Source organism: Pristiophorus japonicus, chromosome 1 (genome assembly GCF_044704955.1).
Source record: "Pristiophorus japonicus isolate sPriJap1 chromosome 1, sPriJap1.hap1, whole genome shotgun sequence".
Classification (NCBI taxonomy): domain Eukaryota; kingdom Metazoa; phylum Chordata; class Chondrichthyes; family Pristiophoridae; genus Pristiophorus; species Pristiophorus japonicus.
Genome location: NC_091977.1, coordinates 522,242,451 through 522,265,671, shown reverse-complemented (window position 1 = coordinate 522,265,671; position 23,221 = coordinate 522,242,451). Strand labels below are relative to the sequence as shown.

The following is a 23,221-nucleotide window of genomic DNA, read 5'->3' as shown; positions in this document are numbered from 1 at the left end:
TAATTGAATGGTGGAACAGGCTCAAGGGGATGCATAGCCTACACCAGTTGCTATGTTCCTATGAAGGCTAACCATATCTTGGCACCCAAAGCCAGAGGAATAGAACCCAAATGTTTGCACACGGCACAGGTAGAGCCACACCTGGAGTCATCATCATCATCTTCGGCAGTTCCCTCGGAATCGAGGAAGACTTGCTTCCACTCTTAAAATCAGTCCTTAGGTGGCTGAACAGTCCAATACAAGAGCCACAGTCCCTGTCACAGGTGGGACAGACAGTCGTTGAGGGAAGGAGTGGGTGGGACTGGTTTTCCGCACGCTCTTTCCGCTGCCTGCGCTTGTTTTCTGCATGCTCTCGGCGATGAGACTCGAGGTGCTCAGCGCCCTCCCGGATGCGCTTCCTCCACTTAGGGCGGTCTTTGGCCAGGGACTCCCAGGTGTCAGTGGGGATGTTGCACTTTTTATCAGGAATAGTAGAGGCTCAAGCACTAATCCCCATGGCATTCTGCCTTTTTTTGGACTGACTTTCTGCGAATACCTTAAAGTTGATTCTCTGGGACGCAGGCTAGTGTTCAGTGGGGAGGAAACAGCGGGTTGGGCTATGGGTTTTAGTACGGATGAGGACCTGGGCCACGGCATTCAGAATGACTTAGTTTACAGATGGTAGAAGCAGGAACTCCAGCTGAGGAAGATATTGGAGAACTTCAGCGGTGAGGAGATAACAACATTGGTTAGGGGTTTAGCGGACGAGGAAGAGGCAGGTGATATTGCAGAGTAGTCCTGATGACCAAACCGCGATGGGAAAGGAAGTTGGGTTTACGGTGATAAGCTTGAGGCAGCAGTGAAGGCGGGGGATTCAGGGTCAGAATTGTGCCGGAACTGAAGAGAATGGCTTCAGTTTTACTGACGTTGAGGTCTTGTCTCAGCTCTTGACGTCGGTTCGGCAGCTGGAACCAGTGAGATGCTTTTATCATACCTTTTAAATAAACGACTTGGCTCTGAGTTGTTCTTGAGAGCGATAGAAATGCCTTTCTACAAAAAGGAGAAGCAGCGTAGCATTTGCTGCGGCTTTGAATATTTCTCTATTTGCATCTGTGTGGGGGGTTGGTTTGATGGAAGCACCATTCTGAAGTTTAGGACTAGTCACACGTACAGCAAGTTGTGCAGGGCGCCTATTTCCCTTCTGTCGTAGAGCAACTATGAAAGCGTAAAGGAGTCTGCAGTTTTAATCTCCCAAGTGTGCCAACATGAACAAGTGAGATAATGGGGAAAATACACTTAACAATTCACTAGATTGATCGATAGGGGAAAAAATGGCCTCTTTTTGTATTACAAGGATACCACCAAATCCAAGCTCTTAACAACCACAGTCTAATCCCTGCCGATTCCCGTAATCTTCCCTTATACACACAAAATTCACTAGATTGGTTCCTGGGATGAGAGTAGATGTGAGTGCCTATATTCTCTGGAGTTTAGAAGAATGAGAGGTGATCTCATTAAAACATATTCGTTTCTGAGGGGGATTGAGGGTAGATGCTGAGAGGTTGTTTCCCCTGGCTGGAGAGTCTAGAACTAGGGGCCACAGTCTCAGGATAAGAGGTCGGCCATTTAAGACTGAGCTGAGGAGGAATTTCTTCACTCAAAGGGTTTAGGTTTTGGAATTCTCTGCCCCAGAGGGCTGTGGATGCTGAGTCGTTGAGTATATTTAAAGCTGAGATAGATAGATTTTTGGACTCTTGGGGAAATCAAGAAATATGGGGATCGGGCGGTGAAGTGGATTATTAGCCATGATCTTATTGAATGGCGGAGCAGGCTCGAGGGGCTGTGTGGCCGACTGCTGCTCCTAATTCTTATGTTCTTGTGTTCTAAAATAGTGACGTTCATCTCCTCGGTGCGTCTCTAACATGGGACCGTTTGATATTTCACAGACTGCCATCAATGTCCAGATCTTCTGATAAGTCAACCGACAACCTGGAGTTTCCCAAGGAGCTGATGGAGGACTGGAGCACGATGGAGGTTTGTGTTGACTGTAAGAAGTTCATTTCCGAAATCATTAGCTCCAGTCGCCGGAGCCTTGTCTTGGCCAACAAGCGCGCCAGGTTAAAACGGAAAACGCAGTCCTTTTATATGTCCTCCACGAGCACGTCAGAGTTTCGACTGGCAGCACCCAAGGAGCGAACTATCAAAGAGGTTTAGACTTGTGCCTTTTTATTTTCTTCCTTCTTCCTGAAGCTGTTTTGTTTTTTGAACTGGCATCTTGGAACCGAATATCTGGAAATAGATCCACAGAAACACAGGAACTGACTATTCTAAAATTCACATGTTACCTAGCTTTCACATAATAATAAAAGTCAGGGTTCATTTGTATGGTCATCTCTTTGTGAATGGGTCTTCTCAAACATGAAATAATGTAAGTTACTTGTATATAATTGTAATATATTTTATTAACAGGAGGGTTTGGGCCCTGCTGACATTGGGAGTGGGTCTCTAACACCACTGCTGACATTGGGAGTGGGTCTCTAACACCACTTGTAGCAGTTGAAAACTGGCAACTTGTATAATATTTAATCTGTGCGGTATATGTACATGGAGTATACTACAAACTGGAACTTATAGTTTAAACTGGAGCATCTTCCGAGGTAATGATCTTATTCGATGTAGTCAATTCTTTTTTTTTTTACTTAAACTTTGTGTCCAAGGTTTATAGATTAGGGAGAAAGATAGTTTCAGATATGAGGGCTGTTGGGAGCTCACTTTTCTATGATTTAAAAAAAAAGCGCTTTTATTTTTTAACTGGATAATGACCGATTTACAACACAGCCCTCGCTTCATTTTCATAAATGCACCAGAAAATTGTCAGTGTTTGTCAAAGCGACGCTAGACCTGTATTGAACACTTGAATGCCAGCTTATACAAGACAGTTTTTGCACTTATATGAAATACTCTTCTGAAATTTGGTTGAACTTAAAGGGCCGGATTTTCGGATGGAGGATTTTTCGGGCGGTAATGGTGGCGGGGCGGTAAAGTTTGCGCCGGGAAATAGTTTGCATCGGCAACTGGCGGCAACAAGTGTGGGGCGGAGCGCTAAGCAAGGCGTTGCACATCTCCCTTAGGGCGCTAGGCCGGCAGAGCAACTGAAAATCTGTTGCCGAACAGCCGGCCTCGGAGTGCCCAAGCAGAGGCTTCCCTGGGAAAAAGAAATTGCCACAAACCACACAAAGTAATCATTGCCAACACCTCGAACACCCCACATTAGGATAAACCGCAAAAATAAAAATAAACAAAACAATCAAACTTACCTTATTCAGTCATTCCTTCACTCACCGCCGCCGGGACAGCTCTGAAAGCAGGCGGTCCCACTAGGGGGCGCTGTAGGGTCAGCGCCAAACAAAAATCGAAGCGCCGTCAAAACCCAGGGGCGATGCACACCGACCCGATGCTCCCAGGCGATGCTGCTCAGCTCCCCCACAAAACCAGCATCTAATTTCCCGGCAGGGCACTGGACGCCATTACCGTCCCGCCGGGGCGCGAACAGACCGAAAATCCAGCCCGATAGTGGGTTTTCTCCATGAAAGCAGCATTGTGACCAGTTACTCATTGAGCTGATTAGGCCCAGCACAATGCAATAAATCCATTGCTAACCCAACTGTTGCCTTCCAGTCTTGGCTTATTGGTTACTAGCCTGAATACTTAAGGAATGGATTGCCATAACTTACCCACCCTTTCACTCCATGTCCCCCTTCACCAAACCGTGCACCTGTATGTGCTGCATTATACCGTTTCTAAATGATACTGTAGAGCTGTTGTGAACAAGACCTGCCGTTCAGTTCATGTCTACTACTGAGTTTCTGTATGTTCTATGTAAATGCAACGACTGTTCATGCATTAATTAAAAAAAACACTGTAATCTTTATAAAGAGTACTGTCTCTCGTTTAGTAATAGCGATATGGCCAGACAGTTTTCACTGTGCAAACACACACACATATTGAACTTTTCTAATTCAGGAATAGGAAGGTTTCTTGAGCATCCCTGATTATAATTGCTCAACCATTGGTGCCTTCCGTGGCAAGACGTTTGCCTTTATCAACGCGTCCGTGATTTCAGTGCAACCCAATGAGGAATCCCTAAACCGCGCTGCTGTGCCTTCTGTTGCCTAAGCCCCAAAAGCTCTGGGATTTCCTGCCTAAACCTCTCTGCCTCTCTTTCCTCATTCAAGACGTTCCTTAAAACCAACCTCTTTCACCAAGCTTTTGGTTACCTCCCTCAATTTCTCCTTATGTTTTGTCTCATAATACTCCTGTGAAGCACCTTGGGACGTTTCACTACGTTAAAAGGCGCTATATAAATACAAGTTGTTGTTGTTGTTGTTGTGACCAATTCCTGTTGACTTTTGAGCACTTAACCTCAGGACCCTGGAGAATGTTCACCTTTTACAACATCTAAAATGGATGTGGATCGCACCGAGGATATTGGATTTCGGCTCACCATTGCAGGGGTGAGAAAGAACTTATTGGCCCGGAACTTGCTTCGCCGCTGGACCCGAAGAAAGCTTCCCGCAAAGACCTCGCGACCTCCGTGGCGAGACGTTTTTGCCTTTTTCGACGCGTCGGCGATTTCAGTGCCAACACAATGGGGAATCCCTAGCGCGCTCTGCCATGGCGTCAACAAGCTGTCTAAGCAGCCAATCACATTGCAGAATTCTCACAGGCAGGAAATGAGAAGCTGCTTTTCCCCCCCACTTTTTAAAAATGATACAGAGAGCAAAAAAAAGATCGGGGCTCCTACATGGGGATAAGGTAGAACCTGAAATAAATATGAACAAACTTTTAAAAAAGTATTTTACTTTTTTTTTTTAAGTTTCTTAAAAATTGTAATTTTTATTATAATGCAGAAATTTGACACTCCACAAAATTAAAATGAGCTTTTCAGGGCCGTAACGCTTGTTTAACAGTCAATGTGCTGCTAAAATCCCGGTTACCCCGAATCCAAAAGGGTTTAACTTTTATTGGGGTATTTAACAGCGATATTACCACGGAAAAGACAAGGTTTTGGTCAAGTTTCACTGATTTCCCTGATTTCACTGATTGCTGGCTACGGTCAGGGGAGGAGGGGGAGGGGAAGGAGGAGGAGGAGGAGGGGGAGGAGGGGGAGGGGGCACAGCACACCCTGTGGCCGAGGAGTGAACGACTGACTGTACTTCAGGATTTCCGCATGCGCTACATCCTCAAAGGGTGCCTGGGCTGAAATGTCCATCCGAAATAAAAATACATTAAAATCCCCCACTATACAAGGGTTATCCACCTCTGCCACTTCTGTGAATAACCACCGAAACAACTCAGGCTACTTGCAATGGTCATTCGGTGCATAGATATTAAAGAGATCACAATTCAATTCATCCATTTATACCTTTAGCTGTAAAAATCTCCCCTCAGTGTCCTTGTCCACCAATGCAACATTCTCTTTTATGGACGAACTCACTAAAACAGCCACCCCTCTACAGTTATTACTTGCAAACACTTCTCCCTTTCAAACTTTCTAGGATATCCTCATCCCAAAAGGTTTCTTGCAGACACAACAGGTCAGTGCCTTTAAAACACTGCAACAATTGCTGCAATTTCTTCTTCCCCCCCCCCCCCCCCTCAGTCCGTTCACATTAATCGAGACCAATAATTGCTCCTAATAAAAGAAGTGTGCCTGATAATCCCCCCCATCATTTAATCTCTGGCCCTTCCCTCCTCTCGTGCTCCTTCCCATCCTTTGGGCTGTTGTTGCTTTCTCCTGCAGTCTCCGGCTCTTTTTCATCTCCTGTTTGAACTTTCCCGGCAGTTTCAGCCTCTTCCTTACATTAAATTTTGGCCGTGGAGCTGCCCCTTCTCCCTCCTTCTGCCCCTCACTAACCTTTCCCTTTCCACATGATGTCCCCCCCACCCCCCAATTCCATGTCTCCATCCTCCTCTGATTCCTCACTCTTCAGCTCTTCTGTAATCTCCCGCCCCTGTTCCCCATCGGATACATAATCTCCCTCAGAGAGTCCTCCTGCTATCATGGTTTCTCCAACAGTGCCACTCCCTTCAGCCTCACCTCCACCGCTGACCCTTGCTCCCTGTTTCTTCTCTTTCTGGGACAATGGCGCATCTGCACCCAGCTTGCTCCCTTTTGCCGTCTTTTTCTCCCCACTTCCGTCCTGCTGTCCCTTTAAGGCTCCCTGCCTCTTGCACCCCCTCCTGGTCTTTCCACCTCCTGCTTCCCAAGATGTACAACACCCCGTCTCTCTTTGGAGTACTTACACTTACCCCGCATCCGCCTCTGCTCCTCCCACGGACACCTGAAGGCGAGCCTTATTATGGCTCGACTCTGTCCCTGACCCGTGATACCCTCCGCTGACTTTATCCTTTTCCACCATACTCGGTGTGTTCTCCACCATCCCCATCCTGTTTTCTGCTCCGCAATTTTCTGCCTCTTCTTGTGCTCTTTCCTCATTCCGTTCAGCGGCTGTGCCCTCCGCCTGTTCCCCTCTTCTGACCACTCCACTCACACCTCCTGCTCCTTCCCCCATCTCCTCGTTGCTCAAGGAGCTTCCTTCTGCCTCACACTCACAACGGGTGAGGCCTTTGTGACAAACCGCACAGCTCCCTGCCTTGCAGTTCCGAGCGATGTATCCAGACTTGCCACAGTTATAACGGTGCAGATCTGGACAGCTTCTTACTAGATGGTCGTGTCCAAGACAGTAATAGCAAACCTTCACCTGGTTATCATGCAGAACCCGGACGTACTGCACTTCTTCCATTACCTCGAATTTTATGCTGTAGGGTAATGACTTCACTCCCTCTGGGAACCGTACTTTTACATAACGAGTTCCATCGGCTACCCATGTTCCAGGATAGTATCTCCTCTTTATTAGTGAGAAAAGTTTAATGTCCCACGACACCAACTTTTTTTTAATCAGACCACAGGTTTAAGAGTGAGATCATCACCTCTTCGGAATACAGCAAAGATACATCCAAGTACTTCTCACCAACCTTCAGGCTCAGTAAAAGTCTTTCCACCACCGCTCGGCCACTGACCGTCACTTCGAATCCAACATTCGGCTTTGGTTGGCAGACAAAGCAAGTTCCCTCCCCGCAGTCCTCGAGTACTGCCCGTACGATAGCCCAAGCTCGCATCTCCTTATCCTGGCAGTGAACCACCATTGTGTTTTCCAAACACTCCTGGGGTCCCAGCCCAAATCTTTGGGCCTTTTATTCTCCCTTCGCAAGACATTTTCTGCCCTGATTAAATTCACACTGGGAGCATTGTCCTCGGAGGGGCCCAGCACTCCAGACCCCTCAGCAGCCATCTGCTGATGTTTATGGGCCAAAAAGGCCCTAAAATCTGAGAGAAAAAAAACCACCACCAACTTTTTACAAACTCACTCCAACTCCGGCAGAAATCAGCAGCACCTGCTCACTCCTAGCTCCTCCCACTTAGAGAGGGTGACCCACTGAGCCACAGCTGACACACAACACAACTGTTGGATACATCGGCAAACGTGCAGCTAGGAAACTGCTTCACGTGAACAGGAGGGAGACATCCGTCCAGTATCAGAGCACATTTCCTGAACTGGATTTAGAGGTATGAGGCTTGTCTGAGATGAAGAATTCTCTCCTCCACGTTCCTTTCATTTAAAAAAAAAAATTCAATTTGTGAGTTCTCCTCCAAGATCAGCTAGTTACTACTTGTCGAGAGTAATTTCCTATCACCAAGCGGTGCTAGCTCATGACCACAAGAATAATTACAAACAAGGAAGGTCATTTAGCCCATCCTCATCCATTCACAAAGACCCAAAATTTCCCCCACCCTTCCATTCCCACCCATTTCTCCCCCACACCTCGAGCGAGTACAGTAGCATAGTGGTAATGTTACTGGACTAGAAATCCAGAGGCCTGGATTAACGATCCAGAAACGCAAGTTCAAATCCCAACACAGCAGCTGGGGGAATTTAAAATGAAAGATGTTAAATAAATCCAGAATTTAAAAAGCTAGCATCAGTGCATGAAACTACCAGATCGTTGCTAAAATCCCATCTGGTTCACAAATGTCCTTTTAGGAGAGGAAACCTGCATCATTACCTCGTGTGTGACCTTAGAGTGACTCCGGACCCACAGTGTGGTTGACTCTTGAGTCGGTGGTGGAGTGCAAAGCTCAGCTCGGGGTCAAATAAAGTGGCAGTCTGGTTCAGCCCGACACAGTGACCAGAAAGGAGGATGGAATCGGTGGCAAGGATAGTATTCCCAATGTCTAACTGGAAGAAATTGCGGCTCATCTTATGAGAGGTTGAGCCTATACTCATTCGAGTTTAGAAGAATGAAAGGGGATCTTATTGAAACATATAAGATTCGGGAGGGTGGGGGGGGGGTGCGGGGTGCTTGACAAGGTAGATGCAGAGAGGATGTTTCCCCTCGTGGGGGGAAATCTAGAACTAAGGGGCATAATTTCAGAATAAGGGGTTGCCTGTTTAAAACGGAAATGAGGAATTTCTTCTGAGTTTTGTGAATCTGTGGAATTCTCTACCCCGGAGAGCTGTGGAGGCTGGGTCATTGAATATATTTAAGGTGGAGATAGACAGATTTTTCAACGAGTCAAGGGTTATGGGAAGCGGGCAGGGAAGTGGAGTTGAGGCCAGGATCAAATCAGCCATGATCTTACTGAATGGCGGAGCAGGCTCGAGGGGCCAAATGACTGACTCCTGCTCCTATTTCTGATGTTCTTATCCAGGACTCGATGTTGGAAAAGCAGCCCGACAGCCATAGAGGCAGGGAAGGGGTCGAGAGCGTTGGTCAGGAGGCAGAGCCAGACTGTCGATGAGCCAATACCAGAGACACATTCTGTCGTAAATAGAGCTGGAGCGCTGGGCCCTGGAACATCATGGGCTGCCCCGACCTGTGTGGGAACACCACCGCAGGTCAGGGCTATAAATAGAGCTGGAGTGCTGGGCCCTGGAACATCATGGGCTGCCCCGACCTGTGTGGGAACACCACCGCAGGTCAGGGCTATAAATAGAGCTGGAGCGCTGGGCCCTGGAACATCATGGCGGAGGTGCAGTGAATGAGGGTACGGGTACCAGAAGAGCCGAGGGCACAGGGGCAGCACGGGCCCAGCCCACACTGCGATATGTGTGCGCACTAGGTCGGTGCAGCAGAGATGGTCTCCAGTCATCCTGGTTAACCCTTGCCACTGGATAAAGGCCTAGCTCTGTCAAGCCCGTGTGGTGGCTGATGTGCAACGGTCACCACATGTTAAAAAAATCCACGCACAGGCATCTTCCACCCCCTCAACTGGAGTTCAGAACTGGAACATCGGGTCCTTCATTGAAACATCTGTGAACTCTTGCGGAAGCAAGTCTTCCTCGTTCGAGGGACCGCCTATGAATGACATGGGGCTGGAAGTCAGTAGAAACTGTGTGACAGCTTTCGTGTGATAATGTGGCAGCAGACTGACCATCACTGAGATGGGGAGGAATATCTTCACTCAGATGGTTGTGCATTTTTGGAATTAACTACCCCAGAGGCTGAGTCATTGAATATATTCAAGGTTGAGACAGATAGATTTTTGGACACTAGGGGAAATCAAGGAATATGGGGATTGGGTGGGAAAGTGGAGTTGAAGTCGAAGATCAGCCATGATCTTTTGAATGGTGATGCAGGCTCAAGGGGCTGGATGGCCAACTCCTGCTCCTAATTCTTATGTTATCATGTTCTCTTAGCACTGAGGTGATACATCACATGATTCGTATTAGGGTATTAAACCTTTTTATTTTGCAGTTTGACAGTATCTTGTGCATAGATTTACATAAAAGTGAAAGTAAACGTTATCATTCACAATTCTAATAGCTTACAAACTGCATCCACTTTACATACAAATACTTTCAATTGCTCAACCCGACATGATTTTGAACACCTCTTATCAAATCTCCTCTTGGCCTTCTCTGCTCTAAGGAGAACCACCCCAGTCTATCCACGTAACTGCGATCCCTCATCCCTGGAACCATTCTAGTCAATCTCTTCAGTACCCTTCACGGCATTCCTAAAGTGTGGTGCCACACAAGCAGATATTAGAACGAGTGACCAACACAGCTTGATCAAAAAGGTGGATAGAACGAGATTCCACTAAAACGGAAAACCCTGGATTGTGTTAACAGGAAATGTATTTTTTTTTTTTTAATTTGTAATTTCATGGTGCTAGGGAGTTGTAATTAAGTAAACTTCCAATGGAGAATTTAACATTTAATTCCCCTCCTACTCTCCTTATCATCATAGGTAGTCCCTCAGAATCGAGGAAGACTTGCTTCCACTCCTGAAGTGAGTCCTTAGGTGGCTGAACAGTCCAATACAAGAACCACAGTCTCTGTCACAGGTGGGACAGATAGTCGTTGAGGGAAGGGGTGGGTGGGACTGGTTTGCCACACGCTCCTTCCGCTGCCTGCGCTTGATCTCTGCACGCTCTTGGTGACACTCCATGCGCCTACCCTCCACACGCCATGGGAATGCTGGGCACGGGGACTGCAGGAATTACAATGGATAACATATTCCTGTCATTTGTATTCCCTTTGAATAGGACTGTCCCTATTTGGGTACATGTAGTCTACATCCGGAAGTGGTAGGAGGAAGCAGTGGTGGGCAGAACAGCACCCAAAGAATTTTCTGCACTCACCCCATCTGTTGGAGTTACGCTCAGGTGCCAGAACAACTGTGGCAGAAGATTCTGGCCAATGTGTGGGATGAGTAAACCCGACGTGCTCCTCGCCCCTCTCCATCTCCGTAACCTCCTCCAGCCTTGCAACCCTATGAGAACGCTGCGTTCCTCCAACTCGGGCCTCTTGTGCATCCCCAACCTCCTTCACTCCACTGTCCACAGCCATGCCATCAACGGCCGAGGTCACAAGCTCTGGAATTCCCTCCCTAAACCTCTCGGCCTCGCTACGTATCCTCCTTTAAAACGCTCCTTAAAACCGACCTCTTTGACCAACCTGTCCCAATAGCTTCTTATGTGACTTGGTGTCAAATTTTGTCCGATGACCCTCCCATGAAGTGCCTTGGGAAGTTTACTATGTTAAACACAGAAAATAGGTGCAGGAGTAGGCCATTCGGCCCTTCTAGCCTGCACCGCCATTCAATGAGTTCATGGCTGAACATGCAACTTCAGTACCCCATTCCTGCTTTCTCGCCATACCCCTTGATCCCCCGAGTAGTAAGGACTTCATCTAACTCCTTTTTGAATATATTTAGTGAAAAGTACTGTGTGTGGGAACGGTAGCATCGTGGTCCTGTTACCGGACTGATAATCCAGGGGCCTGGACTAATGATCCGGAGACACGAGATTGTCACAAAAATCCATCTGGTTCACTAATGTCCTTACCTTACCCGGCATCTGGCCTATATGTGACTCCAAACCCACAGCAACGTGGTTGACTCTTAACTGCCCTTTGAAATGGCTGAGCAAGCCACTCAGTTGTACTAAACCACCACAGAAGTTCAAGGCACCGGCTCACCACCACCTTCTCGAGGGCAATTATGAATGGGCAATAAATGCTGGCCTTGCCAGCAATGCCCACATTCTGTGAATTAATCAATGAAAAAATATATAAATGCAAGTTGATGTTCCTCTTTACAGTTGTCTTGGGACCATGCCGTACAAGCTGTGCTGAGCTCCCCTGAAGTTTTACTAAATAAGTGGAGCGCCCCATGATAGTGAGCTGGGAGACCTCGGGTTTGATCACAGGTGCAGTGAGCTACTTGAGCTCAATAGTTAGAACGCCACACTTGGGTTAGGGAAAGGTCGCTGTGCAGAAGTTCCAAGACTTACAAAGCCAAGGAAATGAGCAAACCTGTATCTTAAGAACATAAGAAATAGGAGCAGGAGTAGACCATGCAGCCCCTCGAGCCTGCTCTGCCATTCAATAAGATCATGGCTGAAATTCTACTTTAACCACACTTTCCCGCCCTCGATTCCCTTGGTGTCCAAAAATCTATCTGTCTTGAATATACTCAACGACTGAGCCTCCACAGCCCTTTTTGCGGTAGAGAATCTTGATATTTTATACATTGAAATACCAATTTACTACCTGACTTCATCATCCCACACCGAGCTCCTTCAACACCCATCCTTTCAAAGATGTATGCTTCACAATTACATTCTCTATTATTTTAAACATTTCTCAGAATCCCACATTCTATGACCTCATAATTTGTAACAAAGTGCTTTGCAATAAGATCTGAAAATAGCATTAAAAGCCCAAGTTTGGCTGATATTTGAAGATTGCTTTGCTCCATTTGCCGTTACAAGTGATGGCCAGTCTTGGCATTCTCTGGGCCATGTTGCTGGTGTTACATCTCTTCGTCTAAGTCGTCACAGAATTCCATGCTGAAAAAAAAAAGAATCTGTGTAAATTTCAGAGATAACTCTCATTAAATTGGCACGGATAGATCTCACCGTAATTATCAAATCTCATTATTTCAAACTAACACGTGTCCAGCATTCTGCACACTTTAGATGTATTAATATCTGACAAGTATATTTCTAGGGGGCGAGGCCCAAGGAGGGAAGCTGTTAAGAGAAGTAGAGACAAAGTACTTGAGAAACTAATGGGATTGAAAGCCGACAAATCCCCTGGATCTGATGGCCTACGTCCTTGGATTCGAAAAGAGGTGGCTGCAGTGATAGTGGGTACATTGGTTGTGATCTTCCGAAATTCCCTAGATTCTGGAATGGTCCCAGCAGATTTCAAGATTGCAAATGTAAAAGGAGGAAATAAATAAAACCCTGCTATTCAAGAAAGGAGAGAGAAAGAAAACAGGGATCAACATGCCTGTTTTTTCAGTTCTGATGAAAGGTCATCGACCTGAAACGTTAACTCTTTCTTTATCCACAGATACTGCCTGACCCGCTGAGTGTTTCCAGCATTTTCGGTTTTTATTTTAGATTTCCAGCATCTGCTCTGTTTTGCTTTTGAACTACAGGCCAGTTAGCCTGACATCAGTCAGTCAGTCAGTCAGTCATCGGAAAAATGCTGGAATTCATTATTAATGAAGTGGTAACAGGGCACTTAGAAAATCATAATATGATTAGGCAGAGTCAACTTGGGTTTTTTGAAAGGGAAATCATGTTTGACAAATTTATGAGTTTTTTGAGGATGTAACTGGAAGGGTAGATAAAGGGGAACCATTCAAAGTAGTATATTTAGATTAGAAACATAGAAACATAGAAAATAGGTGCAGGAGTAGGCCATTCGGCCCTTCGAGCTTGCACCACCATTCAAGATGATCATGGCTGATCATGCAACTTCAGTACCCCATTCCTGCTTTCTCACCATACCCCTTGATCCCTTTAGCTGTAAGGGCCACATCTAACTCCCTTTTGAATATATCTAACGAACTGGCCTCAACAACTTTCTGCGGTAGAGAAATTCACAAGTTCACAATTCTCTGAGTGAAGAAGTTTTTCCTCATCTCGGTCCTAAATGGCTTACCCCTTATCCTTTGACTGTGTCCCCTGGTTCTGGACTTCCCCAACATCAGGAACATTCTTCCTGCATCTAACCTGTCCAATCCCGTCAGAATTTTATATGTTTCTATGAGATCCCCTCTCATTCTTCTAAATTCCAGTGAATATAAGCCTAGTCGATCCATATGTCTTCATATGTCAGTCCTGCCATCCCAGGAATCAGTCTGGTGAACCTGCGCTGCACTCCCTCAATAGCAAGAATGTCCTTCCTCAGATTAGGAGACCAAAACTGAACACAATACTCCAGGTGTGGCCTCACCAAGGCTCTGTACAACTGCAGTAAGACCTCACTGCTCCTATACTCAAATCCCCTAGCTATGAAGGCCAACATGCCATTTTCCTTCTTCACCGCCTGCTGTACCTGCATGCCAACTTCAATGACTAATGTACCATGACTGATGCACCTCCCCTTTTCCTAATCTGTCACTATTCAGATAATATTCTGCCTTCCTGTTTCTGCCACAAAAGTGGATAACCTCACATTTATCTACATTATACTGCACCTGCCATGCATTTGCCCACTCACCTAACCTGTCCAAATCACTCTGTAGCCTCTTAGCATCCTCCTCACAGCTCACACTGCCACCCAGCTTAGTGTCATCTGCAAACTTGGAGATATTACATTCATTTCCTTCGTCTAAATCATTAATGTATATTGTAAGTAGCTGGGGTCCCAGCACTGAGCCCTGCGGTACCCCACTACTCACTGCCTGCCATTCTGAAAAGGACCCGTTTATTCCTACTCTTTGCTTCCTGTCTGCCAACCAGTTCTCTATCCACGTCAATACATTACCCCCAATACCATATGCTTTGATTTTGCACACTAATCTCTTGTGTGGGATTTTGTCAAAAGTCTTTTGAAAGTCCAAGTACATCACATCCACTGGTTCTCCCTTGTCCACTCTACCAGTTACATCCTCAAAAAATTCTAGAAGATTTGGCAAGCATGATTTCCCTTTCATACATCCATGCTGACTTGGACCGATCCTGTCACTGCTTTCCAAATGCTATTACATCTTTAATAATTGATTCCAACATTTTCCCCACTACCGATGTCAGGCTAACTGGTCTATAATTCCTGTTTTCTCTCCCCCTCTTTTTTTAAAAGGCATTCAATAAGGTGCCACCTGAAAGCTTGTTATGCTAGATAAAGGGTTAGGGGTAATATATTAGCATGGATAGAGTGTTGTGGCCTTACACTAAACATCAGCAAAACTAAGGTCCACCACCAGCCTGTCCGCCAGTCATCAAGATCCACGGCGCGGCCCTGGACAACGTGGACCACTTCCCATATCTCGGGAGCCTCCTATCAACAAGAGCAGGCATTGACGACGAGATCCAACACCGCCTCCAGTGCAGCCTTCAGTTGCCTGAGGAAAAGAGTGTTTTAAGACCAAGCCCTTGATTCCTGGGGTGAGGGCTGTCTTATGATGAGGGATTGTGTAGAATGGGGCTATACTTTCTGGAGTTTAGAAGAATGAGAGGTGATCTCATTGAAACATACAAGATTCTGAAGCGGATTGACAGGGTAGATGCCGAGAGGTTGTTTCCCCCGGTTGGAGAGTCTAGAACTAGGGGGGGGGGGGGGGGGGGGTGTGGGCACAGGTTCAGGATAAGGGGTTGGCCATTTAAGATGGAGATAAGGAGGAATTTCTTCACTCAGAGGGTTGTGAATCTCTGGAATTCTCTACCCTAGAGGGCTGTGGAAGCTGAGATGTTGAGTATAACCAAGGCTGAGATCGATAGATTTATGGATTCTAGGGGGCTGAAATTGCCCCGCGGTGTGTTTGGGGCGATTATTTCGCTAAAAGTGATTTTTAGCGGGATTTAGGTTCTTTGGTTTAAAAAAAAATGTTGCCTGCAGTAACGGACCCTTTCCTCCGTGCCACACTCAGCACGGCGCGGAGGTATCGTGTTACGTTGCCGTGTCGTAAGGTCCCTACCCTTCTTTTAAAGGGGAGGGCCGCTGCGAATCCTGCAGCCTCTTTAGTGGCACGCACCGGGCCAACAGGGAGGGTGTCGGCCCCGGGCCAGTGGCCCATCACCTGTGTGGCCGCCATTGTCGGGCTGACTAAAATGTCGGCCAAAGAAAAAAGATGGCGGCCGCCGCACTACCACCTCCCCCTTTAAAGGGGAAATAGTCCATCGAGTAAATGCTGTTTCCCACTCAGTCAACTGAACTCATAGAATCACAGAATAGTACAGCAGAGAAGGAGGCCATTCGGCCCATCGAGTCTGCGCCGGCTCTTTCGAACATAGAAAGTAGGTGTAGAAGGAGGCTATTCGGCCCTTCGAGCCTGCACCACCATTCAGTATGATCATGGCTGATCATTCACCTCAGTACCCCTTTCCTGCTTTCTCTCCATACCCCTTGATCCCTTTGGCCGTAAGAGCCATATCTAACTCCCTTTTGAATGGATCCAACGAACTGGCATCAACAACTTTCTGTGAACAGCAATCCAGCTTGTTCCAGTCCCCCGCTCTTTCCCCATATACCTGCGATATTTTTCTCTTTCAATTATTTATCCAATTCCCTTTTGAAGGCTACTATTAAATCTGTATCCACTTCCCTATCAGGCAGTGCGTTCCAAATCCTGACCACTCGTTGTGCAAAAAGGTTTTGCTAATGTCGCCGCTGGTTCTTTTGCCAATCACCTTAAATCTTATTGTTGAACCTACCATTGTTGGAAGCAGTTTCTCTCTATTTACTCTATCTAAACCCTTTATGATTTTAAACACCTATCGAATCTCCTCTTGGCCTTCCCTGCTCTAAGGAGAAGGTCATGTAACTATATGCAGTACCTAATGAACTGTATGCCCTACAAATATTAGAAATCAGAAGTAACTGTGTTCAAAGGAAGACAGGTCACCAGTAAGAAAAGGGGAAAAAAAGGATTTATATAGCGCTTTTCATGACCACCGGTCAGCTCAAGGCATTTTACAGCCAAAGAAGTCGTTTTGGAGTGTAGTCACTGTTGTAATGTAGGAAATAATTATATATTCTATCAGAATCAAGTCCGTATGTTGAAGTTCCCTTCAGTTATATCGTGTAATTAGTCGGTTTCATTTTCTTTTGATCAGCTTCTGTGTCTTTCGGACACAGAAACCCATCACCATGATTAAGAATCTCCAAACCAAACTACTGAGAAATCCAAGCAGGTACAGGTTCTGCTTGCCCGATACGGAGTAGAGACACTATAGGGACACACTCATCGCCGAGAGCATGCAGAAATCAAGCGCAGGCAGCGGAAGGAGCGTGCGGCAAACCAGACTCCCCACCCACCCTTTCCATCAACCACTGTCTGAACCACCTGTGACAGAGACTGTGGTTCTCATATTGGACTGTTCAGCCACCTAAGAACTCATGCCAAGAGTGGAAGCAAGTCTTCCTCAATTCCGAGGGATTGCCTAAGATGATGAAAATAAACTCAGATAATTTTTACACACAGGTTGGCAAAAGCTATGGCCTAGTGTGTGGAGGAGCACTGTCAAGAGTTTAACCGGCTCAGAGCATAGCTGACAGGCACAGAGCACTTCGAATTACTTGTCCAGCTAGGACCACTCTATCCATTTGGGTGTTGGCTTATAAAGGGGTATCTAGAGCTGAGTAGAAAGAACACTAGTCCTCAGTGGCAGGTGTAGGTTTCAGGGTTCCATCGGTGAGCCAAGCTGGTAGGTCAATCAGTAGTATCTTGGACTGCTTCAGGCCTGCCCAGCTCCAGTATTAGATCAATCTGTCTATCACAAAGAATTGTCTCGGCCACAATTTCCCATTTCCAAAAAGACCATTGTGGGGACAAGTTGACCTTACGGAGACCCCATCTACCTGCCTTCCAAGCTGAATCGTCACTACTCGGTCATTAGTTTATTTCAGAAACAGCAGTATGTTGCCCCTGCGTTTCACCCAGCACAAAAGCACTTGTTACAGGAATTACCCACCCATGATTACATCAGCACATCTCAGAAACTAAGGTTATTTGCCGCTGGGGATATACCATACCCATCGAGCTAATTACTCGGTGCATTTCATTTCCCCAAGGATATGTGAAATTTTTTTTTTTTTTAAACTCTCCCATTTTGGACCTTCTCCCTCCCTCCCCTCCCAGGTGTAGGTCATTCCCCAGCTGACCCGGGAAGGAGAGCAACTTGATCCTTTACCTCTAACCAGACCACCAAACAGTTGCTGGGAGGAGCAAGAGTGGTTTGTCTCCAGATCTCCTCTTTGTTCGGAAAGCGCCTCACCTTCACTTGCTAACTTAGGTCACCAGGAGTAGATTGTGACTTTGAGAGAGTGTAAAACGGGTGATAGTGAATCGGCAGCTTGTTATACATCTCTCGGTGTGGCAGACGCGAGACTCCCAAAGCAAGCGCTCTACTCGGAACTCCTTCACGGCAAACGAGCCAAAGGCGGGCAGCGGAAAATTTACAAGGATACCCTTAGAGCCTCCCTGATAAAGTGCGACATCTCCACGAACACCTGGGAGTCCCTGGCCAAAGACCGCCCTAAGTGGAGGAAGTGCATCCGGGAGGGCGCTGAGCTCCTCGTGTATCATCGCCGAGAGCATGCAGAAATCAAGCGCAGGCAGCAGAAAGAGCGTGTGGCAAACCAGTCCCACCCACCCCTTCCCTCAACAACTATCTGTCCCAACTGTGACAGAGACTGTGGTTCTCGTATAGGACTGTTCAGCCACCTGAGAACTCACCAGGAGTGGAAGCAAGTCTTCCTCGATTCTGAGGGACTGCCTATGATGATGATGGTACATCTCTCCTGATTTCTATTTCCATTGGCTTTACACTATCAAAGTCAAAAATCCACCCCGTTGAGTGCCAAAATTCACCATATGGGTATGATTCTTCCACCTGACTGGCGTATGGCACTGTCCACCGCTCCTTAAACATATATCCCACTCGGCAACCGGGGGAATTTAAATTCAGTTAATTAAATAAATCTGGAATTAAAAAGCTAGTATCAGTAGTGATGACCATGAAACCACCGGATTGTCAGTAAAACCCAACTGATTCACTAATGTCCCAGCCGTCCTTACCCGCTCTGGCCTATATGTGACTCCAGACTCACAGCAATGCGGTTGACTCTTAACTGCCCTCTGAAATGGCCCAGCAAGCCACTCAGTTGTACCAAGCCGCTAAAAGGAACTATCACCACACGGACTGCAGTGGTTCAAGGCAGCAGCTCACCACCATCTTCAAGGGCGATTTGGGAATGGGTAATAAAGGCCCAATCCCATGAATGAATAAAATTTTAAAAATATATAGTCGCATATCTTATAGCCGCTTACCTGCAGTGTTCAATTTGGTACACTGCTTTTGGCTACCGTCTTTCGGTTGTTGACTGTTCTGTATCTTCCTTCCCCTCGCATTCACTTTCCTCATACTCTTCATCATCATCATCTTCATCGCTGATTTCCTCCACTACTCTGAACGTATTTCTGTTTCCAACAGTCATATTTCTCAATCTGGATCCGACAATTTCTATCTCAGTTTCCACTTGGCTGGCTTCCGCGTGACTTGTGTCCGTTTCATTGGAAGTGCCGCACATGCCAGACTTGGATGTCACATCCAGGACCTTTCCTAATGAGAACACGGAGCCAAAGTCAATGATTAGACATATCTTGAAGAAAAAGGTAGACAACTACCGCTAACCAAATCACGATGCTAAAAATAAATGAATGCTTCAAAAGAAACAAAAACACAAAAGGGATTTAATTTTCTCTGGTCGCGCAATGATAAACTTTTTGCATAAAATTCCTTTCTGCTTTACAGTTGCTATCCCGTTTATTTAAAGCAGGTGAACGACAGCATTGAAATAACACAGTAAGTTAGAAAGACTTGCATGAACACATTCAGCAGTGCCCTACAAGAGGACACATACTCCCTTGATCATCCAGTTCAGCCAAGTAACTAGGTAATCTAAAATAAAACGAGTTTTCTTTCCAACCATTTCCTATGTGCGGAGTATTGTTTGTGGTTAATGATTTATACTCTTTCAATAATACTCATCAAATTCTAGCCTCTTAGGACTAAAGACTAATGTCGTCTATGGGAATCCGATCCCTTCAAATTGATGTTGTCTAAACGAAACACCATAAAAGAATGTCACGTCACCTCAGCAGGTTTTAATTTATTTTAAATACATTACCAGCGGACACACGAGAAAAAACGTTTTTACGCAGCGAGTGGTTAGGATCGGGAATGTACCGCATGAAAGGGTGGTGGAGGCAGACTCAATTGTGGCTTTCAAAAGTGAATTGGAGAAATACCCGAATGAAAAAAAATTGCAGGGCTATGGGGAAAGGGCGGGGGAGTGGGACTAGCTGAATTGCAGGGAGGACAGATGCACTAACGTTAGCGTCCTCGATCAGGCAAGCGTCCCCAGCATCGAAGCACTGACCACACTTGATCAGCTCTATTGGGCAGGCCAAATTGTCCGCATGCCTGACACAAGAATCACAAAGCAAGCGCTCTACTCAGAACTCCTATACGGCAAGCGAGCCCCAGGTGGGCAGAGGAAACGTTTCAAGGACAACCTCAAAGCCTCCTTGATAAAATGCAACATCCCCACCGACACCTGGGAATCCCTGGCCAAAGACCGCCCTAAGTAGAGGAAGAGCATCCGGGAGGGCGCTGAGCACCTCGAGTCTCATCGCCGAGAGCAAGAAGCAAGCAAGCGCAGGCAGCGGAAAGAGCGTGCGGCAAACCAGTCCCACCCTCCCTTTCCTTCAACGACTGTCTGTTCCACCTGTGACAGAGACTGTAATTCCCATATTGGACTGTACAGTCACCTGAGAACACACTTTTAAGAGTGGAAGCAAGTCTTCCTCGATTTCAAGGGACTGCCTATGATGATGATGACTTGCAGAAAGCCGGCACAGGCTCAACAGGCCAAATGGCCTCCTTCTGTAATGATAGAAATAGGAGCAGGAGTAGGCCTTACTGCTCTTCGAGCCTGCTCCACCATTGAATAAGACCATGGCTGATCTATGACCTCAATTCCATTTTCCTGCACTATTCCCATGTCCCTGGATTCATAAGAACATAAGAAATAGGAGCAGGAGTAGGCCATTTGGGCCCTCGAGCCTGCTCTGCCATTTAATTTAATCTGATCTTGGGCCCGCTCCCCATAACCTTTTACTCCCTTATCGCTCAAAAATCTGTCTATCTCCGCCTTAAATATATTCAATGACCCAGCCTCCAGAGCTCTCTGGGGCAAAAAATTCCACAGATTTACAACCCTCAGAGGAAATTCCTCCTCATCTCAGTTCTAAATGGGCGACCCCTTATTCTGAAACTATGCCCCCTAGTTCTAGATTCGCTCACGAGTGGAAACATCCTCTCTGCATCCACCTTGTCGAGCCCCCTCAGTACCTTATGTTTCAATAAGATCACCTCTCATTCTTCTAAACTCCAATGGAGTAGAAGAACATAAGAACACAAGAAATAGGAGCAGGAGTAGGCCATTTAGCCCCTAGAGTCTGCTCTGCCATTCAATTAGATCATGGCTGATCCGATCTTGGGCTCAGCTCCACTTCCCTGCCCACTCCCCATAACCCTCATCGCTCAAAAATCTGTCTATCTCCACCTTAAATATATTCAATGACCCACCCTCGTATAGGCCCAACCTTTCTTCATAAGCCAACCCCTTCGTCTCAGGAATCATCCTAGTGAACCTTCTCTGAACTGCCTCCAATGCAAGAATATCCCTCCTTAAATAAGGAGACCAAAACTGTGCCCAGTACCCTAGGTGTGGTCTCACCAATACCCTGTACAGTTGTAGCAGGATTTCCCTGCTTTTATACTCTATCCCCCTTGCAATAAAGGCCAACATCCCATTTGCCTTCCTGATTACTTGCTGTACCTGCATACTAACTTTTTGTGTTTCATGCACAAGGACCCCCAGGTCCCTCTGTACTGTAGCATTTTGTAATCTCTCTCCATTTAAATACTAATTAGCTTTTTTTTCCTGCCAAAGTGGATAACCTCACACTTTCCGACATTATACTTCATCTGCCAAATGTTTACCCACTCACTTAGCCTGTCTATATCCCTTTGCAGATTGTGTGTGTGCTCCTCACAACTTGCAAAGGGATATAGACAGGCTAAGTGAGTGGGCAAAAATTTGGCAGATGGAGTACAATGTGGGAAAATGTGAGGTTATCCACTTTGGCAGTAAAAAATAGAAAAGCTAATTATAATTTGAATGGAGAAAAATTGGAAAGTGCTGTAGTACAGAGGGACCTGCTGGTCCTTGTGCATGAAACACAAAAAGTTAGTATGCAGGTACAGCAAGTGATCAGGAAGGCCAATGGAATGTTGGCCTTTATTGCAAGGGGGATAGAGTATAAAAGCAGGGAAGTCCTGCTACAACTGTACAGGGTATTGGTAAGGCCACACCTAGAGTACTGCGTACAGTTTTGGTCTCCGTATTTAAGGAATGATATACTTGCATTGGAGGCTGTTCAGAGAAGATTCACTAGGTTGATTCCGGAGATGAGGGGGGTGACTTATGAAGATAGGTTGGGCCTATACACATTGGAGTTCAGAAGAATGAGAGGTGAGCTTATCGAAACATATAAGATTATGAGGGGGCTTGACAAGTGGATGCAGAGAGGATATTTCCACTGATAAAGGAGACTAGAATTAGGGAGCATAATCTTAGAATAAGGGGACACCCATTTAAAACTGAGATGAGGAGAAATTTCTTCTGTCAGAAGGTTGTAAATCTGTGGAATTCGCTGCTTCAGAGAACTGTGGAAGCTGGGTCATTGAATACATTTAAGACAGAAATAGATAGTTTCTTAATCGATAAGTGAATATGGGGTTATGGGGAGCGGGTGGGGAAGTGGACCGAGTCCATGATCGGATCAGCCATGATTGTACTAAATGGCAGAGCAGGCTCGATGGGTCAAACGGCCTATTCCTTATGTTCTTTCCCACCCATCTTTGTATCATAAGCAAACTTTGCTACATTACACTCGGTCCCTTCATCCAAATCATTAATATAGATTGCAAATAGTTGAGGCCCCAGCACCAATCCCTGTGGCACCCCATAGTTACCATTTGCCAACTGGAAAGTTACCCATTTATCCTGACTCTTTGTTTTCTGTTAGTTAACCAATCCATGCTAATATATTACCCACAACCCTGCGAACTCTCATCTTGTCAGTAACCTTTTATGTGGCACCTCATCGAATGCCTTCTGGAAATCTAAATACACCACATCCACTTGTTTCCCCTTATCAACCCTGTTCGTTACATCCTCAAAGAACTCCAGCAAATTTGTCAAGCATGATTTCCCTTTCATAAAACCATGCTGACTCTGCTTGACTGCATTATGATTGTTCCAAATGTCCTGCTACTGTTTCCTTAATAAATGAACTCCAGCATTTTTACAACCACAGATGTTAGGTTAACTGGTCTATAGTTTCCTGGTTTCTGTCTCCCTCCTTTTTTAAATAGGGGCATTACATTTGAAGTTCTCCGCTGGGATCTCTCCAGACTCCAAAGAATTCTGATAGTGGATGCATTGGTTGCAATCTCTCTCTGCAGCCACTTCTTTTAAGACTCTAGCATGCAGGCCATCCAGGGGACTTCTCCACCTTTAGTTCCATTATTTGACTTTTTCTTCAGTGATAGTGATTGTTTTAATTCCCCCCCTCACCCCCAACT

At 46.1% G+C, this 23,221-nt stretch overlaps 2 protein-coding genes across 7 annotated transcripts in view; one reads left to right on the top strand and one right to left on the bottom strand.

Annotated features, from left to right (window-relative positions):
- The window catches only part of LOC139277661 (protein spire homolog 1-like), a 377,805-nt gene extending 373,913 nt beyond the window's left edge, over window positions 1–3,892 (top strand). For all 4 annotated transcript variants that reach the window (XM_070896458.1, XM_070896440.1, XM_070896449.1 and 1 more), the window contains one exon: window positions 1,926–3,892. In XM_070896458.1, the coding sequence (XP_070752559.1) occupies window positions 1,926–2,193 (268 nt within the window). In that variant the 3' untranslated portion in view covers window positions 2,194–3,892. The remainder of the gene's footprint in view (window positions 1–1,925) is intronic.
- Window positions 3,893–9,736: 5,844 nt separating this feature from the next.
- The window catches only part of LOC139277631 (uncharacterized), an 83,299-nt gene continuing 69,814 nt past the window's right edge, over window positions 9,737–23,221 (bottom strand). For all 3 annotated transcript variants that reach the window (XM_070896386.1, XM_070896370.1, XM_070896379.1), the window contains exons 6-7: window positions 18,835–19,126; window positions 9,737–12,397 (exon numbers count right to left, since the gene is read on the bottom strand). In XM_070896386.1, the coding sequence (XP_070752487.1) occupies window positions 18,867–19,126 (260 nt within the window). In that variant the 3' untranslated portion in view covers window positions 9,737–12,397; window positions 18,835–18,866. The remainder of the gene's footprint in view (window positions 12,398–18,834; window positions 19,127–23,221) is intronic.